This window comes from Podarcis melisellensis, assembly GCF_964234715.1.
Source record: "Podarcis melisellensis genome assembly, chromosome: 16".
NCBI classification, from domain to species: domain Eukaryota; kingdom Metazoa; phylum Chordata; class Lepidosauria; order Squamata; family Lacertidae; genus Podarcis; species Podarcis melisellensis.
Window position 1 is genome coordinate 879,822 of NC_138533.1, and position 23,224 is coordinate 903,045.

The 23,224-nt window shown below is 48.7% G+C and overlaps 1 protein-coding gene across 1 annotated transcript in view; it reads left to right on the plus strand.

Annotated features, from left to right (window-relative positions):
• Window positions 1-11,635: 11,635 nt before the first annotated feature.
• The window catches only part of LOC309358491 (T-lymphocyte surface antigen Ly-9-like), a 48,118-nt gene continuing 36,529 nt past the window's right edge, over window positions 11,636-23,224 (plus strand). The window contains exons 1-2 of the mRNA XM_081891676.1: window positions 11,636-11,979; window positions 12,889-13,188. Of these exons, the coding sequence (XP_081747802.1) occupies window positions 11,814-11,979; window positions 12,889-13,188 (466 nt within the window). The 5' untranslated portion in view covers window positions 11,636-11,813. The remainder of the gene's footprint in view (window positions 11,980-12,888; window positions 13,189-23,224) is intronic.

Consider the following 23,224-nt stretch of genomic DNA (forward strand, 5'->3'; position numbering starts at 1 on the left):
TTCGCAACCCGAGTGTCCACTGTATATATGTCTCTATCTATCTCCCATCTGATGTCAGGAAAATAAACTACTATCTGGCTTTTAGAAGACATCTGAAGGCCGCCCTCTTTAGGGAAGTTTTTAATGTTTAAAGTTTTATTCTGTTTTTAATTTTCTGTTGAAAGCCGCCTAGAGTGGCTGGGGAAACCTGGCCAGATGGGCGGGGTAGAAATAATAAATCATCATCATCATCATCTATCAATGCATGTTCTGTTAAAAAGACGGAGATAATTACAATAAAAATGGCACATTAAAAGCAACATTCAAAACAAATCCCTGCAGGAAAAATCCAAGGAAGTCATTGTTCACACCCGGCGTAGCTGATTTGTGGATCTTTCTGCCACAAGAGGCAGCAATGGCCAGGGGCTGTGCTTTGCCTCTGTATGCCAGTTGCTGGTTGGCCGCCTGGAGGCTGGGCTTGCCCTTTGGCCTGATCCAGCAGCCAGGCTCTTCTGACGTCCTCATGGAACCTCCAGGTGCAGAGGCAGTCTATCTCGATTCCTCCTTTCTTGGGAATTGACTAGGCGGGGCACTGACTGGATCCAGGGGCTTTTACGCATAGCTGTCAAGCTCCCCTTTCTTGCGGGAAATTCCCTTATTCCAGCGCCCTTTCCCGCTGCTATCCCGCATTGTTAGATATCCTGTAGACTGTCCCCGGGACAGGAGAGGCTGCTGATCCCTTATTTTCAAATCTGAAAGTTGACAGCTATGCTTTTAGGCTCCATGAATGTGTAAATACAGGGGCTTGCAGAAGCCACTCTCCTTTATTGAAAGGGGGTTTTATGGCAGCCGGAACTCAGTGTTCTTGGTGGAGCCTCCACGAAGTTCTGCCGGGTGGCTGATGACGCCTGGCTATCGATTTTGCTCATGGGAATTCTATATATTTATTATTTTGGGGTTTTTCTTTCTAATGGCCGTGTCTCTTCCTGTTGCAACTGAGCTGCCTTGCAGGGAAACGTTTCAGGAAACCACACGGGCAAATTCTGAATCGATGGGCTGCAAAAGAAAACAAGGCGGCTTCTGGGAGAGCGCAGAGGAGCCGAGGCTGGGCGGATCAGTTGGCAACCCTCCGCCGCCGGAGAGCCCCGCGCCTGCGCAGTCGTAACCGGCTCTGCCCGGGAAGGCGGAGCATGCGCACTTTGCCCCGTCGGTCCGCTCCCTTCCTTCCCTTCTAGGCGAAGCGAGCATAGAGGGGGAGAAGGAGGAGCGAGAAGAAACCGCCTCAGTATTTTGTGCAGAGGGATTTTGCCCTAGACAAGCTTCCGGTCTGAAACGGAAGCTGTGGCTGGGCTTCCCCGACCCCTCCGGGCAGCGAGGCATCCAAGAGGAGCCGCCTTCTCCAGGCTGGAAAGGAGGAGGATTCCCGAGTGCGGGCCAAACTCGGTGCAAAGGCTTCCTCGGCCCAGCTGCCAAAAGGGAAACCCCCTCATTCCCAGTAGGATTCCTCGCCAGGAAAGGGAAACGTGGACAGCTCTGCTTCCTGGGCTGGGGGGGGGCGGGATCTGGCCCAGGGCGGAGGCAAAGAAAGGCCCCTTCCCTCCCTCCCTCTCCGGGCTGCGTCTCCCGTTCTGGTGATGGTGGGAGGGGGGGCACTGGAAATGGGGCCCCAAGAAAAGCGGGGAGGGGTCTGACTCGTCTCTTTGCAAGGAGGGCGGACCCTGCTGGGGCAGCTTGGCTTGCAAGTACAGGTCCGGCTTCTTCGCCGCTTTGCTTTAGGTTTCGCCCTGGTCTTGCCTGTTTCCTTGAAACCCTCCGACCTAGCGGGGGTCCCGGAATCCCCCAAGGACTGGAGAGCAGCCGGGGAGCACTTGGGGTTCTTTTCCATTCCTTCCTTCCTTCCTTCCCTGAGCCGTGACCTCCTTCAATCCTGCCTTCCTCTTCTCTGGGAGAAGGGGCGCCCCCCCGCCATCCCCCCTCCTCCTCCATCATCTCGCCACCCCCCCCCAGTCCTTTACAAGGCGCTTGGACTAGATTAGGGTTGCCATGTTCCCCAAGGGGGAAATCTTTGCAGCTGTTAAAACCCCCCAACAAAACAATGAATGGGGGGAAACCCCAAAGAACTCAGGGGCGCAGGATGCGGAAAAGGACTGCGGGTGGGGAGCCTCGTCCCAGGCAGAACTTTGGGGGCGAGTTGCCCCGGGTCTCTTTTTCCGGAGGGATGGGGGGTCGTTTTGCACAATGCGGGGCGATCCCCTTTCTGACTCGGTGACGCAGGCGCGCGAGAAATATCTCCCCCCCCCCGGTCCTCGCAGGGGGAGCTCCGCCCATCTCCAAAACATGCTCGCGTTGGGGCCAAATCCAGCCGGCATGACTCAGGGTCCTGGGGAAAAGCAGATCTCCGCACCGCTCCAGACTTGAGGCGTTTCTTCCTTGTCCTGCAATCCTGCCTTCCTCCTCCATCTCGCCACCCCTCCAGTCTCCAAAACGTGCCTCCCATTGGTTTGGCGGATCAGGAGCCGCAGAAACGCGCAGCTCATTGGCCGCCGCCTTCCCTTTCTTGCCCGTCCCTTTTCTCTGCACAGGAGTCATGTGCCTTGGAAAAGCAAATTTTCGCTCCGGCACACCACGCCGGGTTTCCCATTCTTGCACTTGCGCTTTTTTCTCCTCTCTCTCCCTCCTTTCCTGTGCAGAGCGGGCATGTCCGATCCGCAAAGGTAAGATCGTAGCGCCTCGGCCGCGAAGAAAGTTTGCAGGGAACGTCACACACTGATGTTGGGTGGATAGATTAGATATAGATAGATAGATAGATAGATAGATAGATAGATAGATAGATAGATGATAGATAGATTCCTGATTCCTGTAGCACCTTAGAGACCAGCGAAGCTGTCAACGTTTCGCTTTTCTCAAGGGAAGTTCCCTTACTCCTAATAGGATTCCTCGCAAGAAAAGGGAAAAGTTGACAGCTAGGATGCACACTTCTTCAGATACACTCTCTCTGTATAAGGGTCTGGTGACTTCCTCTCTCAGTGTATCTGAAGAAGTGTGCATGCACACGAAAGCTCAGACCAAGAACAAACTCAGTTGGTGTCTAAGGTGCTACTGGAAGGAATTTTATTTTTTGCACTTCGGAGAAAAGGCTCATGGAATGCATTTCATGCAATGCAGGAAATCGTTTTGCCTTGAGTCTTGCTCTCCCGACTTAGCCGCCTTGGGGAGTTGGTGAAGTTATATGGGCAGAGAAGTTTTCCTCCCTCTCTCCTGACACTAGAACTGGGGTGTGTGTGTGTGTGTGTGTGTGTGACGACACAGCCAGTGAAGTTGAACGTGGAAAAAAAAATAAGGACAGATATTTTAAAAAAACCCGATCCTTCTTGACGCAGCGCAGATTAAACTACGGAGCTCCCTCTTGCATGTGGCTGTGATGCCTCTAAATCTTAATCAGCTGTTTGTTTGGTGTTTTGTTTGGAATGTTTTTTACTGGATTAATATTCGGTGTTTGCCGCCCTGAGACCGGTCTTGGCCGGGGAGGGTGGGGTATAAATAAAACATTATTATTATTACTACTACTAAAAGGGGTTTAGGCAACTAGGCAAGAGAGCTCTGTGCTCTCTGCCTCTTCAGTCTGAGGCTGCAGCCAGCAGTGCCTCTGAATGAGAGTTGCAGGAAACTTGGAAGGCAGAGTGCCAGAGGGCAGAGTGGCAGCAGAGTGTTATTGTGTTTCCACTCTGGGGTTTCCCTCTCATTGCAACAGCTCCAGTCCATTGTTGGCTGTTTGCAGGACTATTTATATCACGCCACTCAACTTCAGTGCAACAGTGACGTCTCTCAGGAAGTGTGCATGCAGGCGAAAACTTATGCCAAGAGCAAACTTAGTTGGTCTCTAAAGTGCTACTGGACAATTTTTTATTTTTTTATATCTTTCCACCCAACATCAGTGTGTGACGTTTCTTCTCCTCTTCCCAGCTGGTCTCTCCCCCCCCCCCCCCAGTTTCATCATCCGGTTGCTCAGCTCATTGAAATGGGAAAACACCAGCCTTCTGTGCAGCTCTTGACAAGAGTGGAGCTTCTGGTATAAGGCTAGCTTCCTTTTGCGGTGCTGTGTGGCAGCTTTTACATTGCCGCCGCCAGTCCAAGCTCTCCCCCCCCCCATCGCAGGCACCACCAGTGTTATGTACTGAAGTTCTCACCCTGGGCCAGCAGGGGGATACTGTAGATAGTTATGCAAATGAAGGATTGAAAGTGACGTTCAGTGATTGGATAGTTTTAGAAAGTTGTTACAGTAACGTTGTACTGGAGCTCTATATAAGCAGGCTGACTGAGCCCTTCATCTCAGTTCTGTTTTGGCCTGTAAATAAACAAGAGCTGTTTGAAGAATCGCTGTGTCGTCTGATATGTTCACCCATAAGACCGTGATGAACAATAATGGAGGTAACGGACAACTCTGCCAGGTACCTTTTGTAATTTCAAGGTGTGGGTGGGTTTCTCTACTTGCCCCTGGACCACCCCAAGGAAGCAAGGGGGCAGGCCAGTGGCAAGTAGAGGAGTCCAGGAGTAGCGTCTGGGGTGCTGGTGCGCAGGGGGCGCACTGGGCTGCCAGCCCTGACCTGGGGCAACTTGCCACCCAGGCAGGTTTCTTCACTCTGGAGCAGTTTGGCTTGCAAATAAGGGTCCGGCTTCTTTGCCGCTTTGCTTTAGGTTTCGCCCTGGTCTTGCCTGTTTTCTGGAAACCCTCCCACCCCACTCCTCCAGTCTAGTCCCTGACACGGGGCTAGATTAGGGTTGCCATATTCCCAAAGGGGGAAATCTTTGCAGCTGTTAAAACCCCCCAACAAAACAATGAATGGGGGGAAACGCCAAAGAACTCAGGGGCGCAGGACTTGGGGGGGGGGAGCCGGGCAAAAGCCTCCTCGTCCCAGGCAAAACCTTTGGAGCGAGTTGCCCCGGGTCTCGTTTGCCGAACTCGCTCCTGGCCTCTTTTCCCGGAGGGACGGTGGGTTGTTTTGCTCCTTGCGGGGCGATCCTCTTTCTGACTCTGGGGCTCAAAGCGAGCGAGAAACTCCCCCCCCCCATAGATAACTCGCCCATCCCTTCGGTCCTTGCAGGAGGAGCTCCGCCCATGGACCGCCTTGCCTCTGACCGCGCAAAGGTGTCTCAAACATGCCTCCCATTCATTGCTTTGGCGGCTCATTGGCCGCCGCCTTCCCTTTCTTGCCCGTCCCTTTTCTCTGCACATGACTCGTGTGCCTTGGAAAAAGCAAATTTCCGCAGCGGTTCAGTCCGGTCTTCCATCCTTGCAGTCGACTTTCTGTCCTCTCTCCTTCGCCGTGCAGAGGCGAGAGCGGGGCTCCCCGATCCGCGAAGGTAAGATCGTAGCGCCTCGGCCGCGAAAAAAGTTTGCCAGGAACTTTTTTTTTTGGCAAAATGAAAAAACCCCTTCCAGTATCACCTTAGAGACCAGCGAAGTTTCTCCTTGGCGTGAGCGTTCGTGTGCATGCACACTTCTTCCGATGCACTGAAACAGAAGTCACCAGACCCTGAGAGAGAGAGAGAGAGAGAGAGAGAGAGAGAGTGCATCGGAAGAAGTGTGCATGCACGGACATGCCCGCTCTCGCCTTTGCACGGGGAAGGAAGGAGCGAGAGGATGGAAGCCCGGTGCGGTCTGAACTGGGGGGTCCATTTCCTTTCCTACTACTTTACCAGCTGTAGAGAAAAGGGGCGGGGAAGGGGAAGGCGGCGGCCAAGGAGCCGCCAAACCAATGGGAGGCATGTTTTGGAGACTGGAGGGGTGGCGAGATGCAAGAGGAGGGCAGGACTCAGAGAAGGAAGGAATGGAAAAGAACCCCAAACGCTCCCCGGCTGGTCCTGCGCCCCTGAGTTCTTTGGGGCTTCCCCCCAGTCATTGTTCTTGGGGGCTTCTTAGCAGCTGCAAAGATTCCCCCCCAATCTGGTGCAAGCGACCCTTTTCTAGTCCAAGCGCCTTTTCAGGGACTGGACTGGAGGGGTGGCGAGATGGAGCAGGAAGAGGAGGAGGGGGGATGGTGGGGGGGGGGCGCCCCCTCTTCTCCTCCTGAAGCGTCCGGAGAAGAGGAAGGCAGGACTGCAGGATCGCGGGGTCGGAAGGGGCCACGCGGCTCCTGCAATGCAGGAAATCTTTTTGCGCTGAGATGAAACAATAATACAAAATCCTTCCGGTAGCACCTTAGAGCCCCGTGATGGTGAGTCACCTCGGGGAGTTGGTGAAGTTATATGGGCAGAGAAGTTTTCCTCCCTCCCTCTCTCCTGTTACTAGAACGGGGGGGGGGGGCACATCCAATGAAGTTGAACGTTGGGAAAAAATTAAGGAGAGATATATTTTTAAAAACTGATCCTTCTTGACACAGCGCAGAGTTAAACTACGGAGCTCCCTCTTGCATGTGGCTGTGATGGCTCTAAATCTTAATCAACTGTTTGGTGTTTTTTGTTTTGTTTTGAATGTTTTTACTGTATTAATATTCGGTGTTTGCCGCCCTGAGACGGGTCTTGGCCAGGGAGGGTGGGGTATAAATAAAAATTTATTATTATTATTATTATTATTATTATTATTATTATTATTACTAAAAGGGGTTTAGGCAAATTCTTGGAGGAGGAGAGGGCTGTGGATGGCAACTAGGCAAGAGAGCTCTGTGCACTCTGCCTCTTCAGTCTGAGGCTGCAGCCAGCAGTGCCTCTGAAGGAGAGTTGCAGGAAACTTTCCAAACTCATTGCAACAGCTCCAGTCCATTCTTGGCTGTTTGCAGGACTATTTATATCATGCCACCCAATGTCAGTGCAACAGTGACGTCTCTCAAGAAGTGTGCATGCACATAAAAACTTATGCCAAGAACAAACTTAGTTGGTCTCTAAAGTGCTACTGGACATTTTTTTATTTTTTTAGATTTTTCCACCCAACATCAGTGTGTGACGTTTCTTCTCCTGTTCCCAGCTGGTCTCCCCCCCCCCCCCAGTTTCATCATCCGGTTGCTCAGCTCATTGAAATGGGAAAACACCAGCCTTCTGTGCAGCTCTTGACAAGAGTGGAGCTTCTGCTATCAGGCTAGCTTCCTTTTGCGGTGCTGTGTAGCAGCTTTTACATTGCCGCCGCCAGTCCAAGCTCTCCCCCCCCCCCCCCATCGCAGGCACCACCAGTGTTATGTACTGAAGTTCTCACCCTGGGCCAGCAGGGGGAGACTGTAGATAGTTATGCAAATGAAGGATCGAAAGTGACGTTCAGTGATTGGATAGTTTTAGAAAGTTGTTACAGTAACGTGGTACTGGAGCTCGATATAAGCAGGCTGACTGAGCCCTTCAGTTCAGTTCTGTCCTGACCTGTGAATAAACAAGAGCTGTTTGAAGAATCGCTGTGTCGTCTGATATGTTCGCCCACAACTTAACAACCAGCACTCCCAACAGCTGCTTCTGGAGGCCAGCTTGGGTGGGTGGGTTTTTTTCTCTCTCTCTTATAATATTTTTATTGGTTTTTACAAATATTTCCATCATAACGTCAATTTTACAAATAAAATAAAGAAACATTTGTCTATATTAGCCGGGAACTTCCCTCATCCTCGACTAATGGTTTTCCAACTTGATCTCTAATATGCATTTTATAAATAATAAATAATTTTTTATTTATACCCCGCCCTTCCCGGTTCAGAAAACCGGGCTCAGGGCGGCTAACAACAAATTTAAAACACAATTGATGCAACAAAAAACAGTATAAAATACAGTATAAAATGTGAATAACACATTGTGAATAAATTCAAAATTCAAAAATCAATTTAGGGGGGAAATACATCCAATAAACATTAGATGATTGCCAGGGCTAGCTGGCTAAATTAGTCCCATTTGGGCCAGCGAGGAGACCAGGGGAGAATTAGCTGTGGGATCCTAGAGCGGGTAATCTTCAAAAAAAGGGGAGAGGGCGTTTTTTCGGGTGGCAGACTGCTAAAACCTGGAAGTACCGGAATGGGTCACTTCCAGATTACGGCGGGCGCGCATGCGCAGAAGCGCTAAATTGCACTTTGCGCATGCTCAGAAGCGCTGAATCGCAATCCATGCATGCGCAGACACAGGTCCTCCAAGACCGTGATGAACAATAATGGAGGTAACAGACAACTCTGCCAGGTACCTTCTGTAATTTCAAGGCGTGGGTGGGTTTCTCTCCTCGCCCTTGGAAGACCCCAAGGAAGCAAGGGGGCAGGCCAGGGGCAAGTAGAGGAGTCCAGGAGCAGCGTCCGGAGTGCTGGTGAGCAGGGGGCGCACTGGGCTGGCAACCCTGACCTGGGGCAACTGGCCACCCAGACAGGTTTCTTCACTCTGCCTAATCAGGGAGCTGGCCCTGCCCCACTTTTCAACTTCAAAACGAGGAAAGCTGGTCAAAGTCATTGACACCCTTGCTTATCCGGAACCCCCCCCACCCCTCCATTGAATCATAGAACTGCAAAGTTGGAAGGCGCCCTGTGGGTCAACCCCCTGCAATGCAGGAATCTCAGCTGAACTATGCTCGGAGTCAAGAGTGGATTTCATGCTCTTTAGTGGTGAGGAGGAATGGATATTCCCCCAGGATGTCTGCTTTATATACATTATTTACACAATGGGCTCCATGTGATTGGCTAATCCCAGCATTCTCCTGTAGGCCAATCAGGTTGCGGATTCCCTTCCACCTGGAGCTGGATTGGGTGGCTTCTGTGGACCAATCAGACTGCTGCATTCAGGATCCTATTGTTCTAGGACCAATCAGACCTCTGTATTCTGAATCCTATTGTTCTAGGACCAATCAGACTGCTGCCTTTTGGATCCTATTCAACTCAGTACATAACATCAACTATCACACCCAAGGAATACAGAGAGGTGGACCATGAACTAAACAACTCTGTAGATGGCTTGTGAAAATTTGTTCACAATAATGTAGGACATTTCAACTCCTTCCAATACATGGAATCTTAAATAATATGTACAATGCAAAAATTTCAATAACAATGACAGACGCAGCTCACTATTTTGAAGCCAAACAGTCCAGGTATTTCCGAAATAAGTCCGTGAGAATGACTATGTATACTTGTACTGGTGCGATCCCAGTGGAACTCCGACGACAAGAGACCCAGATTTCAATCTCTGTTTCGTGATTCTCCTTCTGGTCGGCCCGAAAAGGAACTCTAAATTATGCCTGACTTGCTCATAAGAAGTTATTCATTATATAGTAGTTCCTTGAGATTCATTCTGGGGAATGTATGTGGGAGAACAACAGCATGAAACAGAACGAATGTAGCCTTTGGTGGGGCCAGGACAAGTTCCCTGTGCTGGGGTTAAGCCATGGGACAGGTGCAGTCCCTTTGAGCATGTGCAGAGTGCATGTTACGGAGCGCCATTAGAAGAAATACCTGTATTCTCCAGACTGAATTCCAGGCAGACTTGGTGAACGGGGAGGGTGGTGTCTAGGCCGGGGCTTTCCTGGGGGAACCCAGAATGGAGAGAGATTTACACCCCCTACATTTAGGGTGTCTTCTCTTTTCGGACAGGTGCTTGCTGCTAGAGGGACTGAAGACGTGAATCTCTGAGCCAGACTCCCAAGTTCCGATCTGCAGAGACCAAAATCGTGTGCAATCGCCTTCTGCTGGGCCAAGCATGGGTGGCAGAAGATTCAAGTTTTTACTTCACTTTGGAATAGTCTTTCTCCTTGGTAAGTTGTCCAATTGCAGTAGAAAGTCTGTCGCTCAGATCTGATGGCATTGCCAGGGAGGGTTGATAGTGACCACCCCTATCAAAGCCTGCAGAAGTTCTGCCAGTCTGTTCACAAAACAATGCTAAATATACCACATCAAGGGAAGTCATGTTGTTGTTGTTGTTTAGTCGTTTCGTTGTGTCCGACTCTTCGTGACCCCCTGGACCAGAGCAGGCCAGGCACTCCTGTCTTCCACTGCCTCCCTCATGCTGGTAGCTTCGAGAACACTGTCCCACCATCTCGTCCTCTGTCGTCCCCTTCTCCTTGTGCCCTCCATCTTTCCCAACATCAGGGTCTTTTCCAGGGAGTCTTCTCTTCTCATGAGGTGGCCAAAGTCTTGGAGCCTCAGCTTCAGGATCTGTCCTTCCAGTGAGCACTCAGGGCTGATTTCCTTCAGAATGGAGAGGTTGGATCTTCTTGCAGTCCATGGGACTCTCCAGAGTCTCCTCCAGCACCAGAATTCAAAAGCATCCATTCTTCGGTGATCTAGTGGGTAGAGTAGGATATAATTTTGATAGTTATGTTTAAGAGTGACGCTTATGATGCAATTTGTGCATTATACAGTAAGTCTAATGAATTTAAGGAAAACTCAGTCTTTATAATGGTGATAGGCAGTGCTGTATTTCTAGGAAAAGGTGCCAAAACACTTCTCTCGTTCTCTTAGAATGGCAATGGCACCCACCTGAGAGATAAACAAGCCACAAGTTTTGAGGTTTCCACATTTAAACCCATTAGTGAATATTCCTGGGTTATCTTCAGGAAGTTTGAGGCTTAAGGATTTCCAGCCGAGGAGTGTGTCCCTCTACCAGTGGGGGGGAGGAAAAGTGCTGCCCCACCTGCCACCCACTGGGTGTGTGTGTGTGTTGTATTGTGTGCTGAGATTCCTCCTGTCTGGTTGATGGAGCTCCTTTGTAGCACCATGCCCAGGACGCCAGTTGTGCCTGGGTTTAGGTGGGCTCAATTCTGTTTTAGGAGCTGGTGCCAGGCTCAGCACACTAGATCCTCTTAAGTCTCATCCAAGGATCCTCACCATCAACTTAATTAATTTATATCTGCATATCAATTCATTATCTAAATATTTTGTCCCTCTAAATTATCCATAATTTTTGTTACTTTACAAGTGTGGTTAAAATCCTGCTAATGTTTTCGTCTGTCTACAGTGGTCTCGTAGATATATTATAATTTTCCCCCATTCTTTTTTTAAAGTTCTTGTTCTTTTGGTTTCTGAGCTTCCCAGTTAATTTTGCCATTTCATCATAGTCCATCAACTTGGTTTGCCATTCTTCCCTGTCTACATTGTTTCTTCCTTCCATCTCTGGACTAGTAAAGTCCGTGCGGCTGTTGTTACATACATAAAAAGCCTTTTCTGGTCCTTTGTGATCTCGGTACATGTAATTCCTAGAAAAGCTTCTGGGTTTTTTATTAAAGCAAAAGTTACTTTAAACATTGTTTTCATTTCATTATATATCATCTCCCAGAATGTTTCTGTTATCTTGCACTTCCACCACATATGATAAAATGTTCCTTCCTTTTCTTTACACTTCCACTTGGTTCTTGTTCTATACATTTTTGCTAACTTAGTAGGAGTCAAATACCAACAATACATCATTTTCATATACCGGTAATTTTCTTTCAGCGTACAAAATGCCTTAAATTTCAAATCTATTTTCCATAGCCTCTCCCAATCTGCCATCTGTATGTTGTGTCCCAATGTCTATTGCATTCTAACCCTCACTGTGTACAGGACCCGAGAACTGGAAAGGACTCAAGGAGTCATTCACACCATCTGGCAAACGTGCAACAATATTATGATATCCTGCTCTACCTGATATAAAAGAAGCATCAATATTTGGCGCTCCCCCCTTCACTTTCTCCCTTTCTCCTTTTACTTATTTTTCCCCTCCCTGAAAAACACTTAGGCCTTGTAAGCAGTCGGGAACCGAAGACTCCTACGATTCAGCTGAACAGGATCTTGGGAGAATCTGCCTTGCTTCCTGTACATATAACCTCGGCCAAAACCGTGTCCATCGTTAAATGGATATTCCACCCTCGACAAGGCGAGGCAAACGACCTTGGGCGATTCAGCGATGGGAAATGGATGCGGTGGAATACGAGCGACAGTTTGGGGCAGCGTCTGGAAATGGTTGATGGCACCACGCTGAAGATAAGCAAGTTGGTGGTGAAGGACAGTGGGAACTACACGGCTCATGTGACGTTTTCAACAGGAGTGACAGAATCACACACATTCAACCTCACTGTCTATGGTATGTACTTGTTTCACCATCGCACACTGTAAGGATGAGGGAGAAATTCAGTCCTGTTCACTTTCACCTGCCTAGGGGAAAGTCCACCTCCTTCCTTACAGACTCTTTCAGGTGTTGAGATCGGCAGTCAGGACCCTCTTGGTAGTCCTGCCATCCTCAAATGTTTGGGGAGGGTGGCCTAGGGACAGGGATGGAGAGAGGGCCTTCTTGGTGGTGGCCCCTAGGCTGCAGAATGCATCGCTGTACATGCATAAGAACATAGGAAGGATCTGCTGAACCAGGCCAAAGGGGACCTCTCTAGTCCAGCCTCCTGTCTTTACTGTGGCCGACCAGATGCCCATCATGGGAAGCCCACAAGCAGAACCCGGGAACAACTCTTCCCTCCTGTGGTTTCCAGCAACGGACACTCTTCTTTCACCAAGCCCATCGGATGAATGTGGAAGTGGTGATGAGGAAGGAGCCAGCACCCCCCCCAAAAAAAAATCCCAGTCAGTGAAACCCCAGAGGCATCAAAGTAAAACACAATTCCAAATGTTGCTGCTGACCTTTGAAGCCCTAAACGGCCTTGGTCCAGTCTCCACCCCCATCGTCCAGCCCAGACAATGAGGTCCATCTCCGAGGGCCTTCTGGTAGTTCCCTCCCTGCGAGAAGTGAGGTTACAGGGAACCAGGCAGAGGGCCTTCTTGGTGGTGGCACCTTCCCTGTGGAACGCCCTCCCATCAGATGTCAAGGGGATAAAGAACTACACAACTTTTAGAAGACATCTGAAGGCTGCCTTGTATTGGGAAGATTTTAACGTTTGGTGTTTTACTGTGTTTTTATATTCTGTTGGATGCCTCCCAGAGTGGCTGGGGTAACGCAGTCAGGCATACAAACAATAAAATATTTTTAAAAATTCATTTCTAACAGAGCCAGTGCGGGAGCCGCAGGTCACCCATAAACTGATCTCCGACACGCCTGATGGCTGCAATGTAACCCTGCGGTACCAGGCATCAGGAAAGGGAGACTTCCGTGTCTCCTGGAAAAGAGGGAATCCCCTCAGAGCCCTAGACCAGAGCCCGGACTGGCACCAACTCTCTGACAGTGGGGAAGATCTCCATCTGTTCTGGCATCGCAACGCCTCGGATGCCAGCATCACCTGCCTGGTGAGCAATCCGGCGGATCAGAAGAACGTTTCCATCAACCTCCTCAGCCTCTGCCCAGCTAAAGGTAAGGAACCCCTGGCCCATTTCCCCATTTCCTCCATTAGCCTTTCTTTATTTAATGGATTTGTATCTGCCTTTCTCCAAGTTTATTTTATTTGTCAGAATATTTGTATACTGCTGAGCTGTAAAAAGCATATCAAAGCGATTTACAGCAACAAAACCATAAAACCGTATAAGAAAAGTTAAAAAGAGACATCAATTAACTGTCTGGATTAATTAATTAGCTCTGGAGCCCACTGAAGATTCCCAGATTCCTCCCTCTATTGTGTGGGCAGGTAGTCCCTCCCCCTACCTGGCCAGGTCACCTTGGCAACGCCTCCCTAGGCTGGATTGGGCAACTGGCTGAGGTAGGCGGAGACCTCCTGGTATCCCACCTGGGGAAGGCAAAGCCAAGCCTGTGCTAATGGAGCCTCACTGGGTCCAGGGGCTGCGCGTGACCCCACAAAGGGCGCCCCCCCCGTTTAATGTGGGGAGAGGTCATTGTGAGAGGATCAAAATGATTGTAAAATCAGTGGAGTGTATAAATCTGAAAAGGATAAATAACATTTTTTTGACAAAAAAGACCCGAGCAATTAAAACTGCAGTTTTCCCTGATATCAGCCCAGCAGGCAAGCAGTGCCTGCGTCTTAGTTTCCAAAGGCCTGTCTGAACTGGAAGGTCTTAGTCTGCTGGCAGACTAAGAAGACCAGAGAGGGAGCCAGTCAAACCTCTTCTCAGGTCACCACCAGCTCTGATTGTGATGGCCTGGGATTCGGACTCGGAGGCTAAACCTGAGGGATCCCAGCCTGCACAGGATTCCCTGCCTCCAGAACCAGCTGGGCCGGGGCTGGGGCCTGAGCCTGAAGGGTCCTCACCTGTGCTGGATCCTCAGGTGCAGGCACCAGCTGAGTCTGCTCTGGCCCCTGAGGTGATAGAGGACGCATTGCCTGCAGGTGCTCCACTCTCAGCCCCGTCAGGGGAAGCTGAGGTTGCCTCTGGGTCCAGTAACCCTCCAGCCTCTCCTGAGCTGCAGAGGCTCAGGGCAGAGAGGCGGAGGGAACTAAGTTCCCGCAGGAGGAGTGCTCGCCTCCAGGCCAGGAGAGGCGAGTCACCTGAGGATCGGGGCCGCCCTATGCCTCAGGGGAGACAAAAGCCGGCCAGCTCCCCAGTCCCAGATTGCGGGAGCAACTTTGTAGGTTGCTAGTTCCTGCCTGAACCCTGCCCTGCGTTCCTGCCCTCACCTGACTCCCTGCTCCAGCTTTTACGGACTGCCTCCATATTGCACCTTCGACCTTGGCCTGGACTCGGACCTCGCCTCTTGGTTGCCCCATCGGACCAGCACACTGATGGTGTTGGGACCGAGAGGAGGTGCTCATCTGAGTGCCTTGGCACCCGGCCAGCTCCGTAAAGGGAGATACAATATTTTGGGTAACCTGGATCTAAGCCACGTAGGTCTTTAGAAGTCAAAACCAGCCTTCCTCTTCTCTTTCTCACAGGGAGGGAGGAAGCAAGCACCATGGGGGCACGTGTTGGCGGGTGTGTGGTGAACACACAGGGTCCCCGAACGTTTCACTGTCTACTGATTCCTGTGCCACCACTTCTCGCTGCCCCCACCCAGGCCCTACCTGGTACAATACTGAATCCAGTCAGAGTGAAATTGGAACATAAACTTTTGTTTATTTACAGTGGTACCTCGGGTTAAGTACTTAATTCGTTCCGGAGGTCTGTTCTTAACCTGAAACTGTTGTTAACCTGAAGCACCACTTTAGCTAATGGGGGCTGATTAGCTAATTGGTGGTGGCACCCTCTCTGTGGAACGCCCTCCCATCAGATGTCAAAGGGATAAAGAACTACCAGACTTTTAGAAGACATCTGAAGGCAGCCCTGTTCAGGGAAGCTTTTAATGTATTTTAATATTTTGTTGGAAGCCACCCAGAGTGTCTGGGGAAACCCAGCCAGATGGGCGGGGTTATGTATGTATGTATGTATGTATGAATAAATAATAAAAAAAATTAACCATAAATTAATAATAATAAGAAGAATAAGTTCTGGAAAGCCCTGGTGCAAAAACAGCATAAGTTTTTCATTCATTTAAGGAGGGTAACCAAGATGACCAAGGGTCTGAAAACCAAGCCTTATGAGGAAGGTTGAGGGAGTTGGGGATGTTTCGCCTGGAGAAGAGCGGAGGGACGGGTGACACGAGAGCCACCTTGGCGATTTGATGGCAATTTGGATGGCCGACTGTCCAGGGATTCTTGAGCTGGGATTCCTGCATTGCTGGGGGTTGGACTAGATGAGCCCTGGGGCTCCCTTCCAGTTCTACAGTTCTATCATGTCACCTCCTCTGTGAGTGTATTAACTAAGTTGAAATGAAATGCAGCTTATCCCTTAAAGCACTGTACAGTGGTACCTCTGGATGCGAGTAGAACGTAACACACGACCGCGCGTCTGTGCGTGCATGGGTCGCGTTTCACCGCTTCTGCGCATCCCCGTAACGTCATTTTGAGTGTCTGCGCATGCGCGAGCGATGAAACCCGGAAGTAACACGCTCCGTTACTTCCGGGTCGCCGTGGAGCGCAACCCGAAAGCACCCAACCTGAAGCACATTTAACCCGAGGTATGACTGTATTCAGTAGGAGTAATGAGCTGTTAAGTTGGTTCCCTGAAAACTGGACTTTGGCTTCCAGTATTCCAAAACTGCAAAATTGGGATGGAGTGTTCGGCAGTCCAGGCAGCTGTGTGGTATATACTGCATTTGCTCAGCTAAAAAAGCAAATTACTGTAAGGTTTTGTGACAGCCCAACTCTCATTCTGCATGGAGAAAAGCTGAAATCAGTTCACAGTCTTTTCTGATGCCCTCTGTTTTTCTTGCTGTCGCCCTCAAGGGAGAATTTTTGCTTATTATTGCAGGTGCAAATCTGAATAATTTTTGGATTATTTTTGTGAGTATTTTTGGGATCCTGGCTGCTATAATTCTCATTGCTGTTGGACGCATCTGTTGGAAGCAGAAAGCATTAACATCCAGACTGCAAACGGTAGGAATATGTGTGTGTTATTCTTCTGCCCCTCTCATCTGAGTTTGGGTTGCCACTTATTGTTTTCCCTTCCTCTTTGTTTATCCTGAGAGGCAGAATCTGGCCAGGTCCTCAAAATGATGTGTTTCATTTTACGTGCCACAGTTTTTACATCCGCAAGGCCAAAGGCACAATTGGGGGCCAGCTGATATTAATGTTCTTCTAGCGCTTTCTCTCAAGTACCGTATTTTTCGCCCCATAGGACGCACCGCCCCATAGGACGCACCTAATTTTTTTTTTGGGGGGGGGAAATAAAGAAAAAAAAAATTATTTCCCCCCAGGCACGGAGCAGGCGCGGGGGAAGCCCGAGCTTCCCCAGCCCCCAGAACAGCCTGCTATCCGCAATCCTAGGGAGCCGCGCCGGTCTCCCCAGGCTTGCAGAGAGCTGCGCAGAGCCCGGGCGCACTCTTCAGCACGCGCCAGGCTTTGGAATGCAGGCAGCTCTGTGCAACCTTCTGGAGCCTGGCGCGGCTTCCAGCCGGGCTCCGGAGAGTGGCGCAGAGCTGCTGGAAGCCCGGGAAAGCCTGCATTCGCCCCATAGGATGCACCCATAGGATTTCCCCTTCATTTTGAAGGGGGAAAAGTGCGTCCTATGGGGTGAAAAATACGGTATTTCCGAATAAGTTGGAACTCCACAAAGATTTGAATCCTCTTTACAAAACTGCTTTTAAAAAGAAGTTGTGTGTGTGAAGGAGAAGTGTGCTTTGTTCTGCCTGCCAAAATGGGAGGCTTTCGGCTGATAAACAACCCACAAGTTTCAAGGTTTCCACATTTAAACCTATTAGTGAATATTCCTGGGTTATTTTCAGGAAGTCTGAGGCTTAAGGATTTCCAGCAGAAGAGCAAGGCGTGTCCCTCTACCAGTGGGGGGAGGAAAAGTGCTGCCCCACCTGCCACCCACTGTGTGTGTGTGTTGTATTGTGTGCTGAGATTCCTCCTGTCTGGTTGATGGAGCTCCTTTGTAGCACCATGCCCAGGACCCCAACTGTGCCTGGGTTTAGGTGGGCTCAATTCTGTTTTAGGAGCTGGTGCCAGGCCCAGCACACTAGAGCCCCTTAAGTCTCACCCAAGGATCCTCACCATCAACTTAATCAACAGCCCTGTTTCTTCCTTTCCCTGCAGGTTTTCTGCCGCAGGAATTCCACATCCAACGCAACTGAATTGCAGGAAGTGGGAACTTCGCCAAGTGCATCTCAAAATGGCTATGCAAAATGTCCACCTTCGGAGCCAGACGAAACCAGGGACTCCACTCCACAGACCACGTGAAAACTCCTGATGGGTCTTGGCAGATTTTTCTGATTTTTGCAGAGTACCGTGCCAAGGACTGTTTTTAATTCGATTTTTACTACTTCCCTTATTTCTTATACAGTGGTGCCTCCCAAGACGAAAAGAATCCATTCCGCGAGTCTCTCCGTCTTGCGGTTTTTTCGTCTTGCGAAGCAAGCCTGTTAGCGGCTTAGCGGCTTAGCGCTATTAGCGGCTTAGCGGATCAGCTGATAAGCGGCTTAGCGGATCAGCTGTTAGCTTGGGGAAAAGGGGGGGAAAGGAAAAAAAGCCCGCAGGAACTCACAAGACATTTTCGTCTTGGAAGCAAGCCCATAGGGAAATTCGTTTTGTGAAGCGCCTCCAAAACGGTAAACCCTTTTGTCTAGCGGGTTTTCCGTCTTGCGAGGCGTTCGTCTTGCGGGGTACCACTGTATTGCACTTTGTTGCATTACAATCTGCACTGGATAGAATTTAAATTGCAATGCAATACAAGGACTAAATGGAACAGCAAAAATTTTTAAAGTTCAGTGTGAATATTTCATGTGATGGACAGTGCCATCTCCTGCCTGCAAGCACAAATTCACAGACAACCCACAGGGCTCCTGTCTGCTCAAAAGATTCCAAAATACTCTTCTTGGAGGTTCTATTAATTGGGACTGTGTGAATCATATCAGTTCATTTTTGGGATTGCTTCATTTCTCCTTTTTATAAGCTCACATTTGGTTCATCACATTTTCACATTGATTTGCTGGGGAACCCCTAGACTAGGTCCAAGCACTGATCGTGGGTTGGGGACCATCCAGTCATATGGAAGGCTTCCTGATCTGCTTACGGTTCTCCTAGAAGCATTTCAGCAGCTGTCATGCAGAGTACACTGTGGGACGCAATGGACCTCCTGCCTGATGTCAGGTGCAATAAGCTGTGATCAAATGCCATTTTCTTCTCTGACATTTGAATGTGCTTTTATTTTTAACTATAGCGCTTTTATCACTATAGCATTCTTGGTCTTCCTGTAGGACTTCCAGTGGGTGGGGTAGGATATAATTTTGATGCTTATGTTGGAAGAGTGACGCTTATGCTGCAATGTGTGCATTATGCAGTAAGTCTAATGAATTTAAGGAAAACTCAACCTTTATAATCGTGATAGGCAGTGCTGTTTTTATAGGAAAAGGTGCTGGAACACCTCTCTCGTTCTCTTAGAATGGCAATGGCACCCAGCTGAGAGGTGTCAGAACTGAGTTCTGGCAAGTTCTAGCTGGAAAAATATCCTGTATTTATTGAAGTAATATATGAGTAGCATTATTTATTATAGCATTATATTATAGTATTTGCACATTTTATACTGAGCTCTATTTTTTTATCTTGGTGGTATAACTCTAGACTTGAGGTGCCCTTGCAGCAATTTTAGTGAGATCTTTGGATTTAAAATAGGAGAAATTTCTGACAGGCCTTTTAAAGAAAAAGCTGTGAAGTTCAAATAGTGTGTAGTTTTCAATATCTTTTATTCCTGTTTATGGGCTGCACAGCTTTGAATTGTTTTAAAATTTCTCTTCTGGGGAAAAATAAGAATTTGCACTGCTTTAAAATCTGGTCCAAATCAATTAAAAATTAACCTCTATGCAGGTGATGTAGATCTAATATTGGAAGAGCCAGGAATATTAGTACCACCACTGAAAATATTAGGGGCATTTAGAACAGGTTTCTGGATGTAAAATTAATCAGAATGGCTATACAGTGGTACCTTGGCTTAAGAACAGCTTAGTTTATGAACGGCTTGCATTAAGAACGCTCCAAACCCGGAAGAAGGTGTTTTGGTTTGTGAACTTTGCCTTGGAAGCAGAACATGTTCCGCTTCCTGTTGAGTGTGTTCCATTTGTAAATTGAGTCCCCCGTTGCTATGGGAAAGCATGCCTTGGTTTAAGAACGCTTTGGTTTAAGAATGGACTCCCAAAATGGATTAAGTTCGTAAACCAAGGTACCACTGTACTGTATACAACAAATGTGGCATCTCCAAGGAAACGGCCATTAAAAAAATAGGCATATGGGTAATTGAGCCCTCTGGACGATGTAACATCTTGTAATCTACCCTGAGAGGTTAAAATGGATATAAAAAAGTCTTAAAACATTTCAGTAACTGAAAGGAACTTGCTTCCATGCACTTTGTATTACTTTTTAGATTATACCTTTGGAAGTGAATAACTCCTTGCTTACCTCTACTATGCGTCCAGTAGCCTAGAAAAACAATTTAGCCTTAAAAACCAGGACAACCTTTTCTGGAACACCTTGGCAGCTGCAAAACGTTGGTTGATCCTACCAGCACTCCTGGCCATTCTTACGGGGATGGAATTGTTTAACGTTACATAAACTGGTGAAAAATTGTAATTGTATTCCGGTTACTGTGAAAAAGGGCTGTATTTTAAACACTGATCAAAGGATTTGGTAAGGTCTAGTGTTTTTTCATTGCAAAGGTAGGGGGTGAGTTAACCCCAAGGGCTTAGTCTTGAGCTCCTGGATAGAGTTTGAAAGTGTTTGCACACGGTTTCAACTGGCTTGCTAAACCCTCTGTGATTTAGGGCTTGCCCTGCATGCAAAAACAGGCTCTGGCGAACTGAGCGGACCAGACCAAGCGTGGCTCCAGCAGTCGAGAAGGCGGTTTCCACACATGCTGTAGAGGGGAGTTGAAAGGCTTCTTTGCCTCTGTGATGTTGATTGACTACTTCCTCTAATGTTGTATCGACTGAATGTTATCCTTTGTGAATCCACTGTACATTTTCCGCTTAAGAACTGTGAAATAATGCCTGTTACCAATATTTTGTTAGGCAAAAAGCTGCTAATAACATTGTCCAGGCTTCTGCCCCAGGGAAACAACTTTGGTGCTACCAATGCAGCGGTTTGACTTCACTCCTCGAGGGGCACGCCATGGTCTCTCGAGACTTAAGAGACGAAGAATGCACATATACACCTCGTCTCTTTGTCTTAGTGTTAGCTCCTTGGAGCCAACCAGCTTGAACCAAGCTGTGAAAATGGAGATAGAAGGGAGTCTACATTTTATTTTCCTTTTCTATCTCTCTCTTGTTTATGTATCTTTGTTCTTTCCAATTCCTTTTTCTACCTCGTAGTTTTGTAAGCTTTTTTAATGTATATTTTTGTGTTTTTAATTTCATAATTCATTTAAATCTATTTGTATGTATGCAGAAATTAATTTAAATTCCGGACAAAAAGTTAGGTAGAATTACCAGCTGTGCCTTACACTACGACCAGCAATGTATGAACAAATTTATGTACCTGACATCATGTATCTTTTGTTGGTTTTGTAATGTTTGAAACCTAAGTCTTTTTAAGTAAAGCTTTGAAAACCATATTTGGGATCGAAGAGTTTTATTTCCACACAAAAGTCAGCAGAGATTAAAAAACAACAACAACCCTCCATTTGCTTCAACACTCTCAATACATTTGCCATTTTGGCAGCTGGAAGCAGGAGTCCAGCGACATCGGAAGGAGGACATATTCCCCGAAATGTTTGGAGGCTGGAGCACCAAGGAATGAGGTTCGGCCACAGAGTGGCCCCTAAGTCTCAGCTTGCCTGCCTGTGTCATCTGGGGCTACCCCTGCCTTGGCTACAGAGAACGGTGCCTAGTTAGTGGCCTTAGTCTGCAGATCGGGGCCAGATAGCGGGGCATATGTGGCCCCCCAGTCCTCTCCATCACCCTACTGAGCTTGGGGGTGTTGCGGGACTCTCCACAACAGCCACCCTCCCTGACCGTGTGCCACGCTGGCTGCTGGGGACTGTAGCCGTTGGGAGCTGGGGAACGCCCAGAGGGCAGCATGTTGCACAACACACCAGACAAAACCAAATAAAAAACATTCCTTCCAGTAGCACCTTAAAGGGACCTCCCCAGAGTCGACCATGCATCCGTTAGTAGCACCTTAGAGACCAACTAAGTTTGTTCTTGGCATGAGCTTTCGTGTGCATGCACAGATACACTGAAACAGAAGTCACCAGACCCTTATACATAGTGAGAGGGCGGGGAGGGTTCACCCATTCCCACCACCCTTCTGAGTAATACCCTTCCCTGGTCCCTGAGTCAAGTCAAATACACCCCTTTGTTTTGTCTAGGCTTTATCCCACTATGGGACGCGGGTGGCGCTGTGGGTTAAACCACAGAGCCTAGGGCTTGCTGATCAGATGGTTGGCAGTTCGAATCCCCATGACAGGGTGAGCTCCCGTTGCTCGATTCCTGCTCCTGCCAACCTAGCAGTTCAAAAGCACACCAGTGCAAGTAGATAAATAGGTACCGCTCCAGCAGGAAGGTAAACAGCGTTTCTGTGCACTGCTCTGGTTCGCCAGTAGCGGCTTAGTCATGAAGGCCACATGACCTGGAAAAACTGCAGACAAACGCTGGCTCCCTCGGCCAATAAAGCGAGATGAGCGCTGCAACCCCAGAATTGGTCACGACTGGACCTAACGGTTAGGGGTCCCTTTACCTTTACCTTTACCATCCCATTATGGGGCAGGTAGGCATTGTGATTGAGATGGTTATCTGTCTGACACTCTTGGAGCAGGATATCACCAGTTATGACTTCAGTGATTATGGTGGGCTCTCACCCACTTCCCTGGGTCCTAAATGCCATTGGAACTGAGAAGATATAACAGGTGATTTCTAATGAATGTCTAAAGTTTTCCCACTGAGCCTGTTATGTGGATACATTTATCAGCCAATTGCTGCATTTGGTAATGTGCAGCGGAGGCTCTTCGTCTTTGCCTTGCGGTGTGCAGAGGCAAGGCTCGTGAGACAATTTCCCGGTAACAATGCCAAACACACACACACACACACACACACACACACAGAGAGAGAGAGAGAGAGAGAGAGAGAGAGAGAGAGAGATTTGTCTGCCTCACGGCACAGTTCCCTGAATCAAGAAGCATTGCAAAATAACCTTTGTAGAGAAAAAAGAAAAGAAAACAGGAAGTGGTGATGTTATCCACATCAAGACGCACAGATAACTGCACTTGTCTCTAGCAAGCATTCCTTGCTGCTGGTCTCTTCAGGTCCTTTGGAAGGGTAAGTTCTGGGACTGGGGAGGAGGGACAGCTGATTCACCAAGGTCCAGTCTTTCTGAGCTTTGTGCACCTTGATCACTGAACCCAGAGCAGCTGGACTGATCCCTTGTGCTCCACCTTGACCACTGAGATCATCTGATGGGACACGTCTGGGGGTTCCTCAGGCAGGGCTTTGCTTGGCACAGGGCCTTGTGGGTGGCAGGCCCTACTCTGGAACTCCCTGCTGGCAGAAGAGGTTCAGCAGGAATCCTTGCTGCCTGTGAGCCAAGTACTGTGGTACCTCGGGTTACAGACGCTTCAGGTTACAGACGCTTCAGGTTACAAACTCCGCTAACCCAGAAATAGTACCTCGGGTTAAGAACTTTGCTTCAGGATGAGAACAGAAATCGTGCAACGGCAGCAGGAGGCCCCATTAGATAAAGTGGTGCTTCAGGTTAAGAACAGTTTCAGGTTAAGAATGGACCTCCAGAACGAATTAAGTTCTTAACCCGAAGTACCACTGTAGTTGCATGAAGTGGGAAATGTGGTGGGATGGCAGGAGGTTGGTGGGCAGAGCCAGCCTCTAGGACACACATAACTTCACAAAGTCATCCCCCCAAATAGAATGCCTGGGTTCAAACCCCCCCCCACTTGGCCATCTTGAAGCTCCCTGGAGGTCA